At 38.4% G+C, this 20,894-nt stretch overlaps 1 protein-coding gene across 1 annotated transcript in view; it reads left to right on the top strand.

Moving 5' to 3' along the window:
• RIPK4 (receptor interacting serine/threonine kinase 4) overlaps window positions 1-15,567 on the top strand; it is a 31,037-nt gene extending 15,470 nt beyond the window's left edge. The window contains exons 2-8 of the mRNA XM_081326556.1: window positions 2,848-3,139; window positions 8,131-8,279; window positions 9,106-9,155; window positions 9,889-10,047; window positions 11,461-11,561; window positions 11,675-11,930; window positions 13,313-15,567. Of these exons, the coding sequence (XP_081182682.1) occupies window positions 2,848-3,139; window positions 8,131-8,279; window positions 9,106-9,155; window positions 9,889-10,047; window positions 11,461-11,561; window positions 11,675-11,930; window positions 13,313-14,490 (2,185 nt within the window). The 3' untranslated portion in view covers window positions 14,491-15,567. The remainder of the gene's footprint in view (window positions 1-2,847; window positions 3,140-8,130; window positions 8,280-9,105; window positions 9,156-9,888; window positions 10,048-11,460; window positions 11,562-11,674; window positions 11,931-13,312) is intronic.
• Window positions 15,568-20,894: the final 5,327 nt, after the last annotated feature.

Raw genomic sequence — 20,894 nt, 5'->3', positions numbered from 1 at the left:
GTGTTACACATTGACCAAGCCCCACAGCTCCATGGGGGTGGGGGTGGGGTTTCCTGCCACTCTTTGAAGAGTCCCCTTCTTGTTTCTGCTCTCCCAGGGGAACAAGCAATGGCACCCATTGAAAGGTACATGTCCAGAAGGAAGACTGAGCACAAAACAGATTGGGGAGCTTTGAGGTTAAGATTGAAGTAATCTTATCCACAGCTTCCTTAACACTTTGAACTTTGTGCCTTATGAAAACTTATTTTACAACATGCTCTTTAGCTTGGCTTGTTTCATTTATGTGTTAGTTTAGGGCAGTGGCTGATCTGTCCACCTTAGTTAAGCTTCCTCTCAATATCAAAGAAATCTTCAACATCCTGAATCCTAAAGTAGCTGGAGCCTGATATGTGTGTGATATATATGTGCTCAGGGAGAAGGACTGTCCCTCTGTTTATTTAGAGACACGCCCTTCTTTCACATCATGTCAAAGCACTGTAATATTTCTCTTTGAAGGTATCTCTCTCAAAGGATACTTGCCTTGTGGCAAAAAAGCAGTCACTGTAAAAACGGAAAAAACAACCCACCATCTGTTCTTACACTTCAGTTAAAGAACTGGGGTGTGATTTTTTTTAAAAAAATGGGGGTCTAAGTCTTAAGAAAGCTTGATTATCAAGTCATCAAGGAGGATATATCTAATCAACACTAAAAACCAGCAGCACTCTACTAGATATTTGTTAGTTAATTACTGTGTACCATAATTTGAATGACTAATGCTGATTTCATTTATTTCCCATGAAATAAACAATTTTTTTGTGTGTTTTTGTCTACAAATTCTGTATATAGCAAGAATGATGTAGTATTGCCTCTTGAATGGCCCTATTTTACATGGCATACTGTAATTCCACCAGAATTATTAGAACTGGTTATTATGACCCCTGCATACAGTAGTCTGCATATTTATTTTTAAGGTCCTATCCCTTGTTTTCTTATTTATTATTTGGCTTGCTCAGGTGCTTATAACTAAAGGCTTTCAGCTAGATCAGGGGTAGAGGCAACCTTGGCTCTTTTATGACTCGTGGACTTCAACTCCCAGAATTCCTGAGCCAGCATGGCTCAGCTTGGAAACCTCTCCCTTTCCCCTCAGCATGGCTGGCTCAGGAATTCTGGGAGTTGAAGTCCATGAGTCATAAAAGAGCCAAGGTTGCCTAAATCCCCCCACCCCTCTCCAGTTAGATGAAGTGAGGATGCTTTTCTGCTGTTGTATACCAGGGTAGTACAAATCTTGAAAGGAATGCTTCACTTCAACAAAGATTGAAGCAAAGCAGTCTCTCACCAAAAGCTTCCAGACAGTATGAAGTAGTTTATCAAAGGAAATTGCCTTGAATCTTTGTATTGATAAAGAGAATAATGCTGCCTGGATGAAGTGAAATTAATTTGCTTTTACCATTTCTCATAAGTTCATCTCTTTGAGTTGGTTTCCCTTTATTAGGGAAGACTATTTTTTTTTAGTATTAGTGCCAGAAAATGCAAGTTACATATTCTCTACTTGATTTTGTTTTGTTTACTAGGAACTATACTGTAAGTGCTGCAGGCTAAATTGGGAAATCAAAAAAAAATCTGCTGGAAAAAGCAATGGGAAACCACTTCTGTATTCTTTTCAAAGAATACTACATGGATGTGTCTATGAAGCCATCAGGAGTTGAACTTGCTCAAAAGAAATGTTATCTTTTTGTATCAGTCGTTCATACAAGCCTATTTTGTGTTCTTACTTTTAGAAAAGTTAATACAGTAACTTACAGTAAGTAGCTGATTGCTAATTGTGTTACCCAGTGCTCCAGAGTTACATGTTAGGAAACCATGATTGGATTGTTTTCACTGTAAAGTCCTTCATTCCTGTTTCTTATTTTGAAAATTGCTGATTATTAATTCCTGGAAGATAAAATACAGATAATGAGATTAGAAAGGATTGTGAACAACACGAATTCTATTTCACCCTCCACAATTAATTATAATACAGATTGATTTATATTCACTGTTTTTTCTTTGGCCTCATGAGGTTCTGAAATAATTTACAAATTATGACATATAGAAACCATTACAAGCATTTTGCTTCTAATTGGTTGAATCTGAGATTTTCCTAGCCAATCTCTACAATAAATTACTAACCTTGTTGAATATTCTTCTTTTAGCATGCTAAATTATTCCATAGATTTGCAGTAAGAATAAAATGGGATATCTATTTCTACCTTTGTGTGCTCCTTGAAATAAAAGTGAGATAAAAACATAAAAGTCCTTGAAATCCAGTCTGTGAAAAATTAAGAGACAGTTCTTAAGAGCCATATCTGAATAGAGCTAGCAGATCTGGACACTGCAGAAATGTAGACAACCACTATTTAATGGTGGCCTTGATTTTGAACCTCAGATTTGGTACTCCTAATTTTAAGTGATCACTTATTTTACAGCCAAAGTGTAGTCTCCAAATTTTGATTTAATTATCTATAATTAATCATTGATATTGAACTTCTTTGGGAGAGGCTTTCTTGTTTTGCTTAAATTTCTTCTGCTCTTTTTCAAGTTGGAAGAACTTCTTCCAAATCTAAATACAGATACAGGCCAAATGTTTCAGCAGAATGTATTATTGATGACTGGACTTATGGACTTAGTTTGCAGCTAGATTTGGTTTACCAACCAAACTTGATATTCTGCTCTTTAAATAATATAATGAATGAATACACCTGTGTTTTTGCAAATGAAATTCCATTAAATTTAATGTTTCATTTTATGTTTTATTCAGAATATCAAAGCTACTAAAACTCAAGTACCCCACTGGTAAGCTAAATCATGTATTTCACATTTTCTGTCTAGGGAACGTATGGAACTATTGGAGGAAGCAAAGAAAATGGAAATGGCAAAATTTCGTTACATTCTTCCAGTTTATGGCATTTGTAAAGAACCTGTAGGGTTGGTCATGGAATACATGGAAACAGGATCTTTGGAGAAGCTCTTGGCCTCTGAACCACTTCCCTGGGAACTACGTTTTCGAATCATTCATGAAACAGCTGTGGGCATGAACTTCCTTCATTGCATGTCCCCACCGTTACTTCATCTGGATCTTAAGCCAGCCAACATTCTGCTTGATGCTCACTATCATGTTAAGGTAGGTCACAGTCTTTCAGAATGGGACACACACACACACACACACCGCCCCATTTTTACCAATTGGTTCAGGATGAGAGAAAAGATTCACTTAACATAAATTTGCAACTGTCATGCAAGACTTGTTTGTAAGCTTAGTAGCAAACTTAGTGATGAATAGGCTAAGAACACCTACAGTTATCTTACAAATTAATTGAAAGAAATCAGAATGAAAAAAGAGAATGTCATTTACCTCGCTTGTGAAAGCATTTATCCCAAAGAAAACTTATATTCACTTACCACTGCTTTTTAAAAAATATTTATTGTATTTATTGATCAAATTTATACAGTGTAAATCTCACTGTATATTTTATTTATTTATTTTTATTTTAATTCCATTTGTATCCCGCCCTTCTCCGAAGACTCAGGGCGGCTTACAAGCTTACAAGTGACTCTGAGCAGCTGACAAGTAAAAGATAATAAAAATCCTTACAAAATGTACAAATTTTAAAAAACTGAGAGAGCATTGTCAAATCACCAACCATTCCCAGGGCTGTGTACCACTATTGAATTCCCCATGCTAGTTTGACACTAAGGCAGCTCTTAGTGTTCTTCTGGAAGGCCAAAAAAGTGGGGGCCAACCTTACCTTCAAGGGCCAGATGTTTCATAGGACATTGAGATGGTTCCTCAAGTCATCTGGCCCCATGCCATGAAGGGCTTTAAATCTCATAATCAACACCTTAAATTGGACTTGGAAGCAAACCAGCACTCAAAGTAGTTCACACAGCAGAGGTATTACATGTGGCAGTCCTAGTGGTGCCCATAACTGTGCATGTCACCAATTCCGCACCAGCGGCAGCTTCTGGAAACTTTTCAAGAGTAGCCCCATGTAGAACATCTTGCAGTATTCCATGTAGAAGATGACCAGGGCATGAGTGACTAAGAGAAAGGTTTCCCGGTCCAGGATAGGATGCAACTGACCCACAACATGGAGTTTTGAGTCCAGGAGGATCCCCAGAATGTGGACTAGGTCCAGGTAGGGCACTGCAACCCCATCCAGGACCAAAAAAGCTAAAGCCCTACATAGAAAAGAGTCCCGCACTCACAGCAACTCAAGGCTTCCGTTGATGCCTATTTTTCCCCATCCAGACCCCCATAGCCTCCAGACCTTAGCATTTAATTTTTTGAATATTCATAAATTGTATTATTATATTATATTCATAAATTATATTCATAAATTATGTTCATCATGTGTACATTTTGTCTGGCCCTGCCTGGGCTTTTGAAAACTCAAAATGGAATACAAATGCAAGTAAAAAAAATCAGAAGTATGCATTTACAAGAATGTAATAAAGTTGAAAGAGAAAAGGAAGCAGATGGATCCAAGTCTATGCCCCAACTCTCATTTGCATAGTTACATCTGACAACTAAATAAACAAAGGTCATAGCAACAGGGCTTAATTTTTAATCAAAGTTTATTAATTTGCCAAACAATACTTCCTGCATTATAATCCTATATAAAGGGTCACTAAGATGTAGCTGGTATTTCCCAACAACAGTCTAGTTGATGATGTCTAGAATTGTTAACAACTTCCTCTTTAAGTAAGTTTGGAAGTCTGCTGCATCCATCACAACCAATATCTTTATTCAGCCAGTTTATCTCTTACCATTGTTATGAACGGCTTGAATTCTAGGCCCGAGTTGAATTGCTAATGTACATTACATAAATTACTTTGAAATGATTTTTGAAGGCAGGCTCTGGAATTTGGGTTCTAAATAGATATTCAGATTTCTTTTTCTTGCACCAATCCAATACGTGGATAGGCACAGTCTCCATAATTGTTCACAGTCATATTTGCTGCATGTATGTCATAAGAGGTGTAGTGCTGCTGTTACCGGACTACTTCCTATGATTGGATATGTATCCCCAACACACTGAGAGAAAGGGCTGACTTGGGAAGGAGCAGTTAGTACATGGTTGAAGTCCATTTTCCATCATCTCTATCTGAGTGAGAGATGATGAGAGAAGCTGGGATTTGTAGTTCAGTAACATTTGGAGGGGATATATTGTCCATCGTGAGCTGACTCAGGTTTTTTTATGATAACTTAGCTAAATAAATTAAGAAAGAATCTTAAAAGTTATTTTCAGAAGGCTTAGTGGTGACACAGATGCTCTTGTTCTGATATAGTTTTATGTGATTTTTTTTTACAATGGTTTTCTTCCATTGTATATGAATAATGTACCTAGTAGATTATCTAAGTTGCATCATCATATTTCTTCCATTAATGTTTTGGTCTCAAACAGGCTATCATTTTGAAAGAATTGTGTTATTGAGTAAAATTTGGAAATCTCATATTTCGTGTTGAATGCGAAATACTGACTCATGGCTTTTGACCCTATCCAATTGTAGCCTAATTAAAAATTGCCTGTGTATGTGTGAGAGAGAGATTCCCCTTGCTTTTAACAGGGAATATATGAGCAAACATTACATAATGCTGTTAAAAAAATCTTTAAGGCACTGATTGTTTTTCTTTTTTTTCCTCATAGTTTTTTTTAATAATCTAAACTCTTTACAAAAACAGTGAAGTTAGAATATATCTTTCCTTTCTTCCTTTCTGCTCCCACCACTTTTGCTACTTCCTTGTTGTTAGTTTATAATTAAATGTGTTTTAGTTCCCCAATCCATTTACTCTGTAAACAACACTTAATCATTAGCTAATATTGGCACTTCACCATCTGGCTAACCTTTAAAAATCCATATGTAGGTGGTTTGCAATAGTGTGTACATAATGTTGTCTATCTGAACTTTGGGATGATAAATTACAAGTCAAAATAAATAGTCCTTAATCAGCAATTGTCAAAACATTCTGTTTTTTTAATTCTCTCACTGTTTATCTCCTTCAGATTGCAGTCCATACATGTACAGGTAGTACTTGACCTACAACCACAATTAAGCCCAAAATTATGTTGTTAAGTGAAACAATTGTGAAGTGAATTTTGCTCCATTTTATGACCTTTCTGGCCACAGTTGTTAGGTGAATCACTGCAATTGTTAAGTTAGTAAAATGGTTGTTAAGTGAATCTGCTTTCCCCATTGACTTTGCTTGTCAGAAGGACACAAAAGATGATCATATGACCCTGGTATACCCGCATCCATCATAAATATGAGTCAGTGGATGAGCATCACAAATGTAGATCATGTGACCATGGGGATGCTGTAAAGGTCATAAGTGTGAAAAATGATTGTGTCACTTATCAGCGCCATTATAACTTTGAATAGTTATAATGAACTGTTGTTAAGTCGAAGACCATCTGTACTATATATGAAATCAGTTGAATTTAATTTGACAGAGTTTCTGAATGGACATGTTTTCCCGGCATGGCTTCTATTGCACATTATTTTATCCTAAATATTTAATTTTATAGTTGATTCTTATAAGAAGAGGTTTATTTCTTTATATACTCAGGAAATGGAAAGCTCCTGTATAGTGTCGTACAAGATACCATTAGTTGATTTGCTGGCATTATATTCTTAGAGTGCTTTAGTAAACAAATTCTTAGAATATAGAGAATGCAAAGGGCAATACTTCTGCACAATGGCTACAGAAGCATGGACAATTAACAGCAGTTATTTTGAGACTGCTGAATTGTTTCTTTTTCACCCTTTAAAAGTCCTCTGTATTGGGAATAAATCAAGTACAAATTTGGAGAAGTATTGCTCATATTTTACCAAATAATTCCCTGACACACTGGATTGGCTATAGAGGGATGAGAACTTCTTTTTTCCTTACAATAAAACTTTTTGTTTATTCACTGGACCAACATATTCGTTGCCATTTAGGCAAAACTTATCCTCTTGAGTTGATCTTTTCTTCATCAAACCATTCACTCAGCCTGTTAAAATCTGCCATGTATTTTTGAAATTCTTGTTGCTTGGAGGGAAAAGCAGCATTAATTTTTGAAGAAAGTGCAATTGGGAATCAAACTAGAGTAAAGCATTCAAGACCAAATAATCTCAGCATTTGATTTTTCTCTTCAAAAAAACTGTAGGGTTTTAAAAAATAATTTTGGCTGGACTTGTACTGGACAAGATGTACTTGTTGTGATAAGGTGGGGGGGAGAGATCTTTTTTAGCATCACAAGGACAAATTGTATAATGGCCTGAGTCTCTTTGGATTAAAATCTAGTTTGTCAGCTACTTTAAAAGCTACACTGAATAACAGATATGTACAATATACACACGGAACAAACGAAGTGTGCAAAAATGAAATGCAGAAGGCAATGATAGATGCCTTTCAAAACCATTGTACTTTGAAATCACAAACATGCATGCTTGCGTTGATGAGCCCATTAATTCATGTAACATTAAATAATAAAATACACACACAATCTTTGTCCCTGCTTGAGAAATTATAGCTCACTTGAAATTTCTATTTGGGGTTCCTTTACTTAAGAATAGCAGCAGTACAGAAGTTTTAGTGTTCTTCACTTGAGGGAGGGATATTTTCATTTTTAATGGGAGATTAGTATCTCTGCCTTTTTGTCTTATGTGGAAGGCAAAAATGCATTAATGATAAACAACTGGGCATACTGTGTTTTTAGTCTTGAATACGTGTGCATCTCTACAAGTTCAGCTTTCTACATATGTTGTGTTAGTGTTAGGGTTGTATACTTGCATATTGTGATACATTCATAGGAGGTTGCCTTGTAATAAGATGAGAATTACAACATTTCCTATGATTATCAGAAGAATTAAAGAAGTGAACACACTAGGAAGTAACCAAAATTTTATTCCTTTGAAAGCATTGGCTTGATAATTATTTGAATAGGCTATTTCTGCTATTAGTCGTCTACTTTAGTTGGTTGCTTGTTTGGTTTTTGCCAGTTATGGACTGTATGGGGACAGGTTGGGTTCACATTTTTGCTTTCCAGTTTTACACAGTAGTCTAGGAATACAAAATAAGAAGATGGAATATTTGGGGGAAAAATGAAACCTTTCATTTTTTATCAGATTTCAGACTTTGGATTGGCCAAGTGCAATGGGCTTTCTCATTCTCATGATCTCAGCATGGATGGACTTTGTGGCACTATTGCATATCTGCCACCAGAACGAATTAAAGAGAAGAATAGATACTTTGATACAAAGCATGATGTATATAGGTAAGTGTCTATTCTGTTTTTCTTCTTTCCTTTCCTTGTTGTATCTCTTTCTCATTGGTAGTTGCTAGCCACAGCCTAGCTGCCTTAAATATAACTCTGCTGGATAGACTGGGGGATAACTGAACCTATGGCAAGCCCTGTGCTATGAAGCCTTCACCAGCTTCGGAAGACAGGTCCTACCGAAAACTGATAAAAAATTGTGACTGGAATCACAGAATAAAACCCACAATTACTGCAACAGTGGATTTCCAGTGTCTCCATTGTATTAGACTCTGCACTTGCAGACTGGGATTGTGTGTTTCCACAAGTGGACTGCACATCAGCATGTCTTCTTTAACCTGAAAGTCTACCATATAGACTATTGCAAGAGAATTTTTATCTTCTTGAAATCTTGACAAGTATTGCCATTTCGGATCTGATAATCGGATGTAATTAGCATTTTTTTATTTTTTTATTTTATTTTAATTCCATTTATATCCCGCCCTTCTCCGAAGACTCAGGGCGGCTTACAAGCTTAGCAGTAGCCTTCATTCTATGTATATGCCTGCTTATTAGGGCTTTCACACACCCCCCAAGCGGCATTATTACAAAGTCAGCTTATTGCCCCCAACAATCTGGGTCCTCATTTTACCTACCTCGGAAGGATGGAAGGCTGAGTCAAACTTGAGCCTGGTGGGATGCGAACCTGCACTAATTGCAGGCAGCTGGTGTTACTTAAGGAGGCATTAGCCCACTGCTCCACCAAGGCTCTGCAGGACGTAGCTGTAAACACAACATACTATATGCATTAATGGTTTTATAAAGCTATTAATTATGTCTTTTGCAGCTTTTCCATTGTTATCTGGGGAGTTCTGACACAGAAGAAGCCTTTTTCAGGTAAGCAAGTAACATCTCGTCTTGTGAATCATACTGTAAATGACTATGTCAGACAGAATTCCTCCTTGGACAACATGTGTTTATTGTGATATGATTACTCTTCAAAATATCCAGCCAGAATAACTGATTGCATTTGTCCGTCCCAACTACTAAAATATTGTCCATATGATATGAGGATGGCTTTCCTGCTATCATTTCTTTCTTAAAAGCTATCTGGGGAGCCATCAGATGTGAGAAATTCCAGAAAAGAATATTGCATTTACCATTCATGTTAGTCATGGAAGTATATGAGATGAAGTCTCTAAACTTAGAAAGAGTAGTTGGATTATATGGAGTTGCTTGTAATGTGGGATAGCATGTAAAAAAGCCAAATAAATGACTTCTGTCACCAGTATTAGCTCTAGACGTTACTACTTTGAGGATTATGATTTACAGCTATTGAAAGGAAATGCATTGGATGTCTTTTCCATGCTCAGTCTCCAACGCTGATTCCTTTAATATAGCGATGTATACCGTTCATCTTTTTGTTTCATCTTGTTCAAATAGAGTAAGAAAACTCTCCAGAAGAGTCCATTTATAGATAGGGTCACATGTATAACATGTTACTAGACACTGAAGGATTAGATGTTAAGAAAAAGAATCTCATTGGTGGAAAAATGTCTGCCTGGCACTAGACAGGGAATCTAAGAAGGAGGCATCTACCTGATCTGTATTTTCTGCTTTCCATCTGTAGAAGAAAATAACATTCTGCACATTATGGTAAAAGTGGTTAATGGTCATCGCCCAGAGCTGCCACCTGTTTCCAAATCCAGACCTCACGCATATAATAACTTGATCAAGCTGATGCAAAAGTGCTGGCAAGATGACCCTAGCAAGAGGCCAACGTTTAAAGGTGAACTTTGCTTCTAATCAAATTCCTTGGTAAAATAATGAGTCATTTCAGGGTAAAAGCCTGCATTAATCCCCAGTGGAGCCCCACCAAAATCTTGTTAAAAATGATGAATGCAAAATAAACACAATGCATTATTGTGCTGGCAATAGTCAGGGAACATCCTATTACAGGAAAAGGATTACAGGAGAACTTGTCTAAACATGAATAGTTGATTTAGGCATCAGATGTGTACCAATCTAGTTAACTCCCCAAATTACTGCCTAGGGTGGAACTTTCTAATCTGAATTAGCTTTGCTACAATATATTCAACACAAAGCAAAAATATGGGAAGCCTCATTTATGAGCCTTGGTGGAGCAGTGGGCTAATGCCTCCTTAAGTAACACCAGCTGCCTGCAATTAGTGCAGGTTCGCATCCCACCAGGCTCAAGGTTGACTCAGCCTTCCATCCTTCCGAGGTAGGTAAAATGAGGACCCAGATTGTTGGGGGCAATAAGCTGACTTTGTAATAATGCCGCTGGGGGGGCGCGAAAGCCCTAATAAGCAGGCATATACATAGAATGAAGGCTATTGCTAAGCACATTGGTTTGTGCTTAAATTGTAAGCCGCCCTGAGTCTTTGGAGAAGGGCGGGATATAAATGGGATTAAAATAAAAAAAATGATTCTGGCTTCAGTGGTGCAAATTCGTTCTGGATGTTTAAAAAGCATTCAGATTCCATAGCATGGGCAACCAAACCGGAGGTGAGATTCTCATCCTCCAGTTCATGTACACAATTGGCATTGGAGTCTACCTTTTTTCCAACTAAAAAGAGAAGTAGGGAGCTGCTGAATTGCCTCCTCCATAACATGCAGCATCTGCGGCCCAAGGCAACAGTCTCATTCTGTGGTTAGTCTTGGACGACAGAAAGCTACCATTGCAGTTATCTTGCAAATATCTTTTTAGGGAGAGGGGAACGGGAATAAGAGCCAGAGAAGCATTGGCAGCTCTTTCTAAAAATGTTCAAAGTTGAAATCAACTTTGACCCTTCTGCAGTGACCAATCTTCCCTGTTCCCCAGTTTGTGGAACAGATTAAAATATGATAAAATATATCTTTTTAAAATGGGGAACTGGCATCTAGTATTTTGCTTCAGTTGAATCAGTCAGGATCTCATTGTATTCTATTGATAGTGCAGAAGTTATTCATGGTTGTGTGTTAAGAGGAATTTTTTTAAAAAAATGGTGGAAAGGTGTGTATTGAGCTGGTGAAAATGGCTGTTCTTTTGCGTTTAGTTTAGTTTATTGGCGGAGTTAACCAAGCTACAAGGCAAGGCAAAACAACTAAGCGTTATCTGAATTATCTGTAAAATATCCCTTTAGTGAAAAGGGAGGTCTATAACAAGTGTGAAGAAAATAAATTGTATCTTTTTTTTTAGAGATTACTTCTGAAACAGAAGAGCTGTGTGAAAAACCAGAGTATGAGAATAAGGAAATGTTAGTTGAGGAGGATGCAAAGGCTTCACAGACCTATTCTAAGGTATTTATTACAGCGATATATATGGAAAATTGAGGGAATTTTAATATGTTCTCATATCTTTCACTCAGCTCATATTTTAATTTAATTTCTTTTCCTCACCCCCTATTTTCCAGGAGATGTCCAGTATTTCCCAGCTAAAACAAGAGCCTGATCCTGTGTCAGTTAAGGATTACAGCCTCTCTGAATTATTATCCCAACTAGACTCAGGAATTTCACACACGGAACAGCCCGAGGAACTCAGTCGCAGTGCCTCTGAATCTAGGCTTGCCACCAGTGACAAGAGACTGTCAGGAGTGTCCTCCGTAGACTCGGCCTTTTCTTCACGAGGTTCCCTGTCACTGTCGTTTGAGAGAGAGAATTCTGGAAGTGGTAAGTTTTGTTGGGCAAGGTGTAGTCAAATGTATATATTTGGGGAAGGGCAAAATAATTCAGAAAGAGATGGTAACTGATGTGATCGAAGCCGTGCAAAGCACCCTCTGGTCTTTTCTTTTTGACAGTTAGCTGTATGAATGGCATGTCATGTTGCGTATGAATTCCTAAATGCATTTCCAGGCATGTTATGGACTATGATTGTGACAATTAATTAGCTAAATAGGCTGTCTGGATGTCATTCCATTTGCAATTGCCAAGGGGTTATAGGGAAACTGTTTCTATGCAAGGAGAAGCTATACTTATTTAAGTCAAACATCTCTGAATTAGCTTTCCATACTTTCAAGAAAATAGAGGTATTTACTAAAATTTGCTACCTGAACTACTTAATTTATATATACGAGATATTTGAACTTGTATATATGGGAATACCAACATGCAGTTCCTTCTTTAGTTTTTGACAGCAATGTTCAAGATCAGTGTAATATATGGAATTTACAGTTAAGGCTATAAAAGGACAGTTGAAGCACCAAACACTGAAGAACACATAACTCTGATTAAATGTTTACCTATATTGAATATTGAGAGCCATTTTGGTGTAGTGGTTAAGGCATCAGGCTAGAGATGGTGAATTCTAGTTGCACTTTAGGCACAAAGCCAGCTGGGTGACTTTGGGTTAGTCATTTTCTCTAAGCCTAGGAAGAAAGCAAGGGCAAACCTCTTCTGAAAAACTTTGCCAAGAAAACTGTTGTGACTTGTCCAAGTAGTTGCTGAGAATTGGATACAGCTGAATGAAAAATATTGAATATTAGAATATTACTTATACAGTACTTAAATATTTAAGAATGTGTCAAAAAGCTAAACTATAGTTCTGTGGGTGAGCATGCGTCTTCTTCCCTGTGCAAACTAATTTGAGTATATATATAGATTATAGATATAGATGATATAGATATAGATATAGATATAGATATAGATATAGATATATAGTTTTAATCCCATTTATATCCCGCCCTTCTCCGAAGACTCAGGGCGGCTTACAATTTAAGCACAAACCAATGTGCTTAGCAATAGCCTTCATTCTATGTATATGCCTGCTTATTAGGGCTTTCGCCCCCCCCCCAAGCGGCATTATATGTAAGTCAACAAGCCAAAAGATGAATGAATGAATAAATAATAAATACTAATAGTCAGATACCAAAGTATGAATAGTGAGATAAAAGCATGGAAAATTTTCCCAGAGGTCAAAAAAGTGTGTGGAGGAGTTCAGAATTTCCCAAGTATGAGCAGGGAAGCTGTCCTATTTTATCTAATGGGACTCTTGGCCCTTTTATGTTTCTGTGAAAACCAGACTGAAATAGAACAATTTGTTTTTGCTTCTCCAGACATTGGTACCACAGATATCCAGAAAAGAAAACTGGCTGAGGCAATCACATCTGGAGACACTGGTAAACTGATGAAAATTCTTCAGCCTCAAGATGTAGACCTCATTTTGGATGGGAACGGTGGCCTTCTCCATTTGGCTATTGAATCAGGCCAAGAAGAATGTGTTAAGTGGCTACTACTGAACAATGCCAATCCCAATCTGACCAATGGGAAAAACTCTACACCCCTCCATATTGCGGTAGAGAAGAAGAACAAAAGCATTGTTGAGCTGCTTCTTACAAGGAAAATTAATGTGAATGCCAAAGATGAGGACCAGTGGACAGCTCTTCATTTTGCCGGCCAAAATGGGGATGAACTGATCACAAGAATGTTGCTTGAAAAGAATGCTTTGCTGAATGAAGTGGACTTTAAAGGAAGAGCACCAATCCATGTTGCTTGCCAGCATGGTCAAGAGAATGTAGTGCGCATCTTTCTGAGAAAAGGGGTTTATGTTGATGTTAGAGGAAACGATAATTGGGTGCCTTTACATTATGCTGCATGGAAAGGCCACTTACCCATTGTGAAGCTTCTGGCCAAGCAGCCTGGAGTCAATGTGAATGCACAGACTGTAGATGGAAGAACCCCTCTTCATTTGGCAGCCCAGAGAGGACATTACAGAGTTGCTCGAATACTAGTAGAACTCCAATCAGATGTCAATATAAGAAATGTGTTTTTTCAGACTGCCCTTCATGTAGCTGCTGAAACTGGCCACACTAGCACTTCCAGGCTGCTTCTTAACCGTGGAGCAGATCTAGAAGCAACAACAGCAGAAGGCTGTACTGCCCTTCACCTAGCAGCCCGTAATGGCCATTTATCCACAACCAAGCTGTTGATCGAAGAAGGTGCCAATATCCTGGCAAGGGGTCCTTTAAACAGGACAGCACTGCATCTTGCTGCTGAAAATGGACATGATGAGGTGGTAGACGTCCTTGTCAACCTAGAAAATATAAATGATTCAGATGAGGAAGGCTTGGTGGCTCTGCATCTTGCTGCAAAAGGTGGACACACACAAACAGCTGAAGTTCTGTTAAAACATGGTGCCTGCATCAATATGCAGAGCTTTGCATTTCAGACCCCACTACAGTTGGCTAAACAAAATGGGAGCAATACTATTATCACGCTGCTCAGCCAGAGATAGGTGTTTGCTTTCTAATACATATGGGACAGGCTAATGATGACTATAGCATGAGTATCTGCTTAAACTTCACATATAAGTCTGACTTCCATCTTAGCAGAAGCTACTTCTTAATGTGGCAATTCAGTTTAATAAACTAAGCAGACAAGGGAGTAAGAGTCATAAAGTTCTGGGTTCGATCTCACACTTCCGTGTAAAGGAGCACTGAGTAAGCCTTTAGTGAAGACATGATGTTCTTTCCCCATACTTCAACATCATGGGTGTTGGCTCACTGGATAGATGATATGAAGAGATTAAAAAAAGAGACAGGGTTATCCCTTTTTTCAGTGTAAAGTCAGTTTCTAATATTTCAATGATTCTTTACATTCAATGGGTGAGGTATCTTTAAATCTCACTCTGGAATGTTTTTTTTTAAAATTGATTTTTCCTTGACTATTTACAATCAATACAAGTGTCTGCATTCCTGAAAAAGTACTGCAGGGATAATTGTCCTAAAGCCACATAGAAATTAAAATCTCAGTTTTATTATTGAAAAAAAGTAGGAAGTACCTATTTCAAAACTACACATTTCTAGTTCTCTGATGGTCAGTTTTTCCATGATCATTACTATCAGCTAATGCTTACAATAACTATGAGCATCCCTGTGTTAATTAGAAAATCATTTCTAATATGCAGTACCAGCTTCTGTATATATACAGTGTATATGCATAATATTTCAACCTTCAACATGTGATTAAATGGAAGAAAGCACAAGTACAATAACATTTGTACAAGTGTGCATAAGCACATGAAAATTTTATTTCATTAAATTTAAGAATAGATTGTATCTATATGTTTCTTTTTAAGTGTTGTAAATTACAGAACCACAGGTATAGCAATGTCTCCAAAACAGATTTATTGTGCATAATAGACTAATATAAAAATATACTGTGTATATAATTCAGGACATTGCATGCTCTTTTTTCTACAGAAGAAAATGGAGGTTTTTTAGGTCGGAGTATGTTTTAATACACCTTTTGTAATGTTCATTGTTTTCAGAAGTTCACATGTGATCTGTTTTACCAATAAAATAAGTTGTAAAATGGCTTTTGAGAAAATAGTTGTGCTTTATATTTAAAGAACAATTGCATTTTATAAATTTATATTTTTGGCTTACATCGTAGACACATCCCTGCCAGAAATAATTCCTGTCAGGGAATATTCCCATCTTACAGAATGAGACATGACTGCCCATTGCATTCTATAATCACCATTTTCCAAAATTGGTGCCTCTAGATATGTTTGATTACAGTTCTCATTATGCCCTACCAGTATAGACAATGGTTCAATTGGGATGATTTATTTTATTTAAAACATTTGTATAGCCACCCATCTTAAACCAAACTGGGCTTTTATACCAAGACTAGAACAATATGTACATAATAAAAGCTTGACATTGGCCATAGTCAATATATATGGAAGAGATCAGATTAGGAAGGTTGTTCTAAATCAAGTAGAAACAATATAGCTACAGTACATGGATTCTCACGTTTGGTTTAAAAAGAATTCAGTTATCTGACTGAATAGTGATTTTGAAATGTGAGAATGCTGTTTCTAACAAAACATATTTTGCATCAGTAAGATAAGTCAGCAGGCTGGTGATAGTTTGGATTTTTGCCTAGCTACTCAAGAATAGTAGCTGTAGAAAGCAGCAGACTGTGTGGAGACTTCATAAAAAACTATGAAGTACAACATCCTCTTAAATAAAATGATAATTGAAAAAAAGATTACACTTTGTCTTTACTGTTGCTTAGTATAGTATTGGGGAGAGAGTGTTAACATTTAAATTGGGTTTAAAGAATGGTGCCACACTGTCAATTATGAAGGATTAAATTTCTTGCAAATAAAATTTTCCAGGTTATCTTTAATAATATCAGGCACGTTATTCATATTTTAGTACAACCACTGCTTAACCTTGGCAAGCATCTTGTAATTTCCCAACAGTACACTAAATGTTGTGGTAGGAAAAATACACCAATGTAGAAAGTTCCTATGTGAGGACCTATTCCCTAATTCTCAACACATACGTAATTTCCAAGACAAATGAAATTTCTGGACACTCTGTCTTAATTCATCTGGTCGATGGTGTCACCAATTGCTTAAATAAGTTATGCAAGACTTGCTGCTTCAACTGATGCCAAGTCTGAGTTGTTATGATACATTGCTGATGTCAGTAAAGTCATGATTATGGGAGAGGATGATATCAGGTGGAACAAACTGGACCCCCAAATTGATCAATATAATCTTTTAGTTACAAGATCAATGGAACAGAATGTAAATAATAGATTAAGGATAGTACTAAACAGAGAGATAATGCACATAAGTTGAGATATATGTTCATAAAGCAGCAAAATATATATCCCATAATTTTGTTGGTTGCTCATAAGTAGCTCATAGAATCAGTTGCAATTCCTAAATATAAAGTAATGCTTAGGAAAGACAGTGAGAAAACATTTGCCCTTCAAAATATAAATCAGGTAACATAAAAAGTGTGAAACATCCTTAGTGGGATGATAGAAAAGTTCTTTTATACAGTTCGATGAAAGTGCTTGTCATTTAGTGGTTTCTACAAATGTCGACAAAGGAACTTGTGTTAACTTGAATGAGCGGTTGCAAAAGCAATAGGTCATGTTAAAGAAAGCCTCTTTCCCATTCATTCTTCTCTGGGTGAGAGCCTTGAAGTACACATAAAAAACCCTCTAATAATTGTTTCCCTTTCTCACTTGTCAACACTGGCTGCTATCTTGCTTTTTGAATGGGTGGCCTTTGCAATATTATAGTCTTCGCTAACATCTCCAACAGGGTATCTTGGTTTTTAAAACAACCTTGCATGAGTCTGGTTTTTCTAGTAAACCTGTCTTGCAGAGTCCAGATTGTGCAACAGAAGGGTTATGAATGAAAAAATGTGAGATTTGCCTACAGGGTTGTTAATAATAAAACAACATTCTTTTTCGTTTCCACAGAAAATCCCGAGCATGTTCAAACGGTAAGCTTATTCAGGCAATTTGAGACCTGTAGGAACAAAGATAATAGCTCTCCATTAGCATAGCTTTTTAATAAAACTGTCAGTGGAAGAGTGTTGCAAAGGCTGACAGTATATCAAGGAACTGTTTGTAAATTAAAGAGGAATACTTTAAAGCCAGAGATGCAGTGTCATGGCAGGGAGTGTCTCTATTTCTAGACCACTGTTTCTCAACCTCAGCAACTTTTAACATGTGGTGATTGCATCTTCCAGAATTCCCCAGCTAGCATGGTCCTGTTAGTTAAGATCCTTACCAACAAACCTCTTGGGAAGAAAAACAACAGGGCAGAAATGTGAAAGGCTACACAAGAACCGTTTTTCCTTTAAAGAAGACCTACCTATACGTATATATTGATGAATTATTTATTCATAGAGTAAAACTGTCTCCAGTTAACCCATCTATTTCATGGATACCCTAAACCACCTCCTCAGCCCACATTTTGCCTTTCCCTTTTCCTTCCCTGTCTCATTTCTCTTTCCAGTAAAGAATCTGACTAATATTTCCTTCTGAGATTTTTTTAGAAGGCATAAGCTTTCTGTGATCTGGCAGCTCACTTTACTAGATAGACAGACTGGCTTGACTAATATAGGATTGAAACTGAGGTGGAGGATGGGGATTCATCAGACTGCTGACCGTTCTTGCATCAAAGATGTCAAGCTCACTGTCCACCAATAGTGCAGTTAAAGTCCCATTTTTTTCCAATATTGTCATTTTGAGATCTGCAATAAATCATTAGGGAAGTTGAGATGTTCTGATATTACTTTGTCCTTCTTTTGAGTCACTATCATATTTGCATCCATTCTTAGTGAATTTGAGGAAGTGAACAGTAGTTCACAAAAGCTTGTGTGTTTTAATACAACGTGTTAGAAATGAAGCTAGAAGAAATCTTTATTTATTTATTTATTTTGCTATTATTGACCCAGCTTTTCTTCAGTAAGATAAAAAAACTATAAATCTGGATGTTCCATCATTTTTCTCTTCAATAAATTTGTGGCTCCATAATTGCAACAATGCTCAATCCTCTCTTACTCCTTTACTAAACACCTCAGTTTTGGGTTCAAGGGTGTAGAGAAATCCAGAATTTCAAAAAAATGAAATTGAATATTAGTTCTTTGCATCACCTCTTTCAAATTTTGAGTCATCCACATCTCCAGTTCTTTTACCCTGCATCTAGGAAAAGGCTTTAAAAAACAAGGCATCTAAAATGATGGAAGACCTATTATACAAATGCAAAGAATTCTTTTCTTAATGCACAGTAGAAAATGACTTGGCTTCCTTTCCATAAGACTATCTGAAGATGCCAACTTTTGATTATTGTCCATAACAAATATACTTTAATTCCCTTGTCCTACTGAATTCCATGATGCCCACACTTATGTTTTCATACAAAATGACGGCTATATATAAACTTTAAACAATCAAATCTTATGATGAAAGCCCATCAGTACAAAGAACTGGAATAATACCACATTATTAATCTTCATGCAGCTAGTCTGTTATTAATAAAAAGTTTAGAACTGGCATAATTCAAGCTTCAGTTTTTTGGACACTTAGTTTTTCTACTGTTTCAATTCGCTGTTCTAACAGTCTGTTTTTGTTCTCAGTCTCTGAAAATCAAGCAAAACTGTAAAGAACATTATGAAATAATTTCTATCTTCTGAAACAAGATAATAGCTTTTGTAGTGTATGCAGCTAAAAGCATACACAGGCTGTCAGCACAGCAGGAGGCGCGGGGCTGGACAGCTCCAGGTTATAACCGCATTTGGTGGGAAAGCCTGGTTGAAACGAGTTTGACAGCCCCGGGCTATAGCCAGTCCTGGTGGGAAGTCAGGGTTTAAATCTATTGGCCACCTGCACTTGTGGGAAGCCCAGGTTTGAATCCATTGGCTGGTATTCACCTGGGCAGGTATAAAGGTACGCCAGGTAACCCCTTTTCCCCAGCTCCGTTCCTGACTGCAATAAAGAATTCTACATACCCAAGCTGAGTGTCTGTCATTGTGGAGACCACGCGACTTAACACTGGCGACAAAGGTGGGATCCTGCCCCGAACATCACTAGCCGCGGAAGCGACTGCATTTGGCTACAGCAACCGAGAAGCGGCAGTATCGGAGCAGGACAACCCGCGGCAGCGAGATGGCACAGATGGGTCAGTATCCTCTTTTTAACAGCAGCCGCCCCGAAGAGTGGGAATCATTCGTGGGACAGCTGGAGTGTTACCTCTGAGCAAATGGAGTCAAGGATGACGGCCAGAAAGCGGCGGCGTTGCTGTGCAGCTGCGGGATGGACACATACCAGCTGGCGGTCGGTCTCTGCTTGCTGGAGGACATCGACTCCGTTGGCTACAAAGATCTCCTGGCCAAGCTGACTGAACACTTCCTACCGGACATGTCAGAAGTCACATGGAGGTACCGGTTCGAGAAGCAGGACCAACGTCTGGGCGAGTCGGCTAAGCAGTATATGGCCGCGCTCAGGCAGGCAGCCCGCCTCTGCAATTTCGAAAACCTCAAGGTAAGGCTAAGGGATCATATAGTTTTTGGCCTGAGAGAGAGGAAACTGCGGCAGAAACTGTTCGCCAAGCTGAAGCTGACCCTGAGAGATGTCCAGGAGGAATTCCTAGCCTGGGACGTTGCAGAAGGGTCAGACGCGAAGGGTCCACAAGGTGGCGGGACTGGTGGAGCCATCCACCAGGTGAGCGGCTGCAGCGGAGATGAAGGGCCAGCGACCGAAATCAACGTGATACACCATAGCCCTCGACCGTCCGCCATGAATTGAGACACCCCGAGAGAGGTGAGACCATCAGCGGTGGAACAGAAATGCCAGGAATGCAGGTGCAGAACGAACATCCCCCGGTCTACCCAGTTCCCTGGCTGCGGCGCGAACAGGCCCCGGTCTACCCAACACTGCTGCTGCGGGTCCCGGTCTACCCAGCACTATGGCTGCGGACAACCCCGGTCTACCCAGTGCTCCGGTTGCAGCGCAAAGAGTTCCCGGTCTACCCGATGCGCAAGCTGTGGTGGACAGCACTCCCGGTCTACCTGTTGCTTCAAGTCAGCCAAGTGCCAGGCGTGCGGAAAGATGGGACACATTGCATCGGTCTGCCGAAACAAGCAACGGGACAACCTGCATGAGGTGGAAGCGGAGTTCCAGTCAGCCACAGGTACTGGGGAGCGGCTTCGGAGACTGACTGTCAGCCACATGGAGGGCAGAGCGGCTGTTTTGGCAACCGGGGGGCCACAGACCATCACCCCAAAAATAAAATTGGCAGTGAAGCTGCAAGGAGTCCCATGCACAATGGAATTGGACTCTGGGTCAGCCGTCTCCATCATCTCCGCCAGAACTTTTAAA

Source organism: Vipera berus (assembly GCF_964194415.1).
Source record: "Vipera berus genome assembly, chromosome: 4".
NCBI lineage: Eukaryota > Metazoa > Chordata > Lepidosauria > Squamata > Viperidae > Vipera > Vipera berus.
This window is presented reverse-complemented; position numbering and strand designations above follow the sequence as displayed.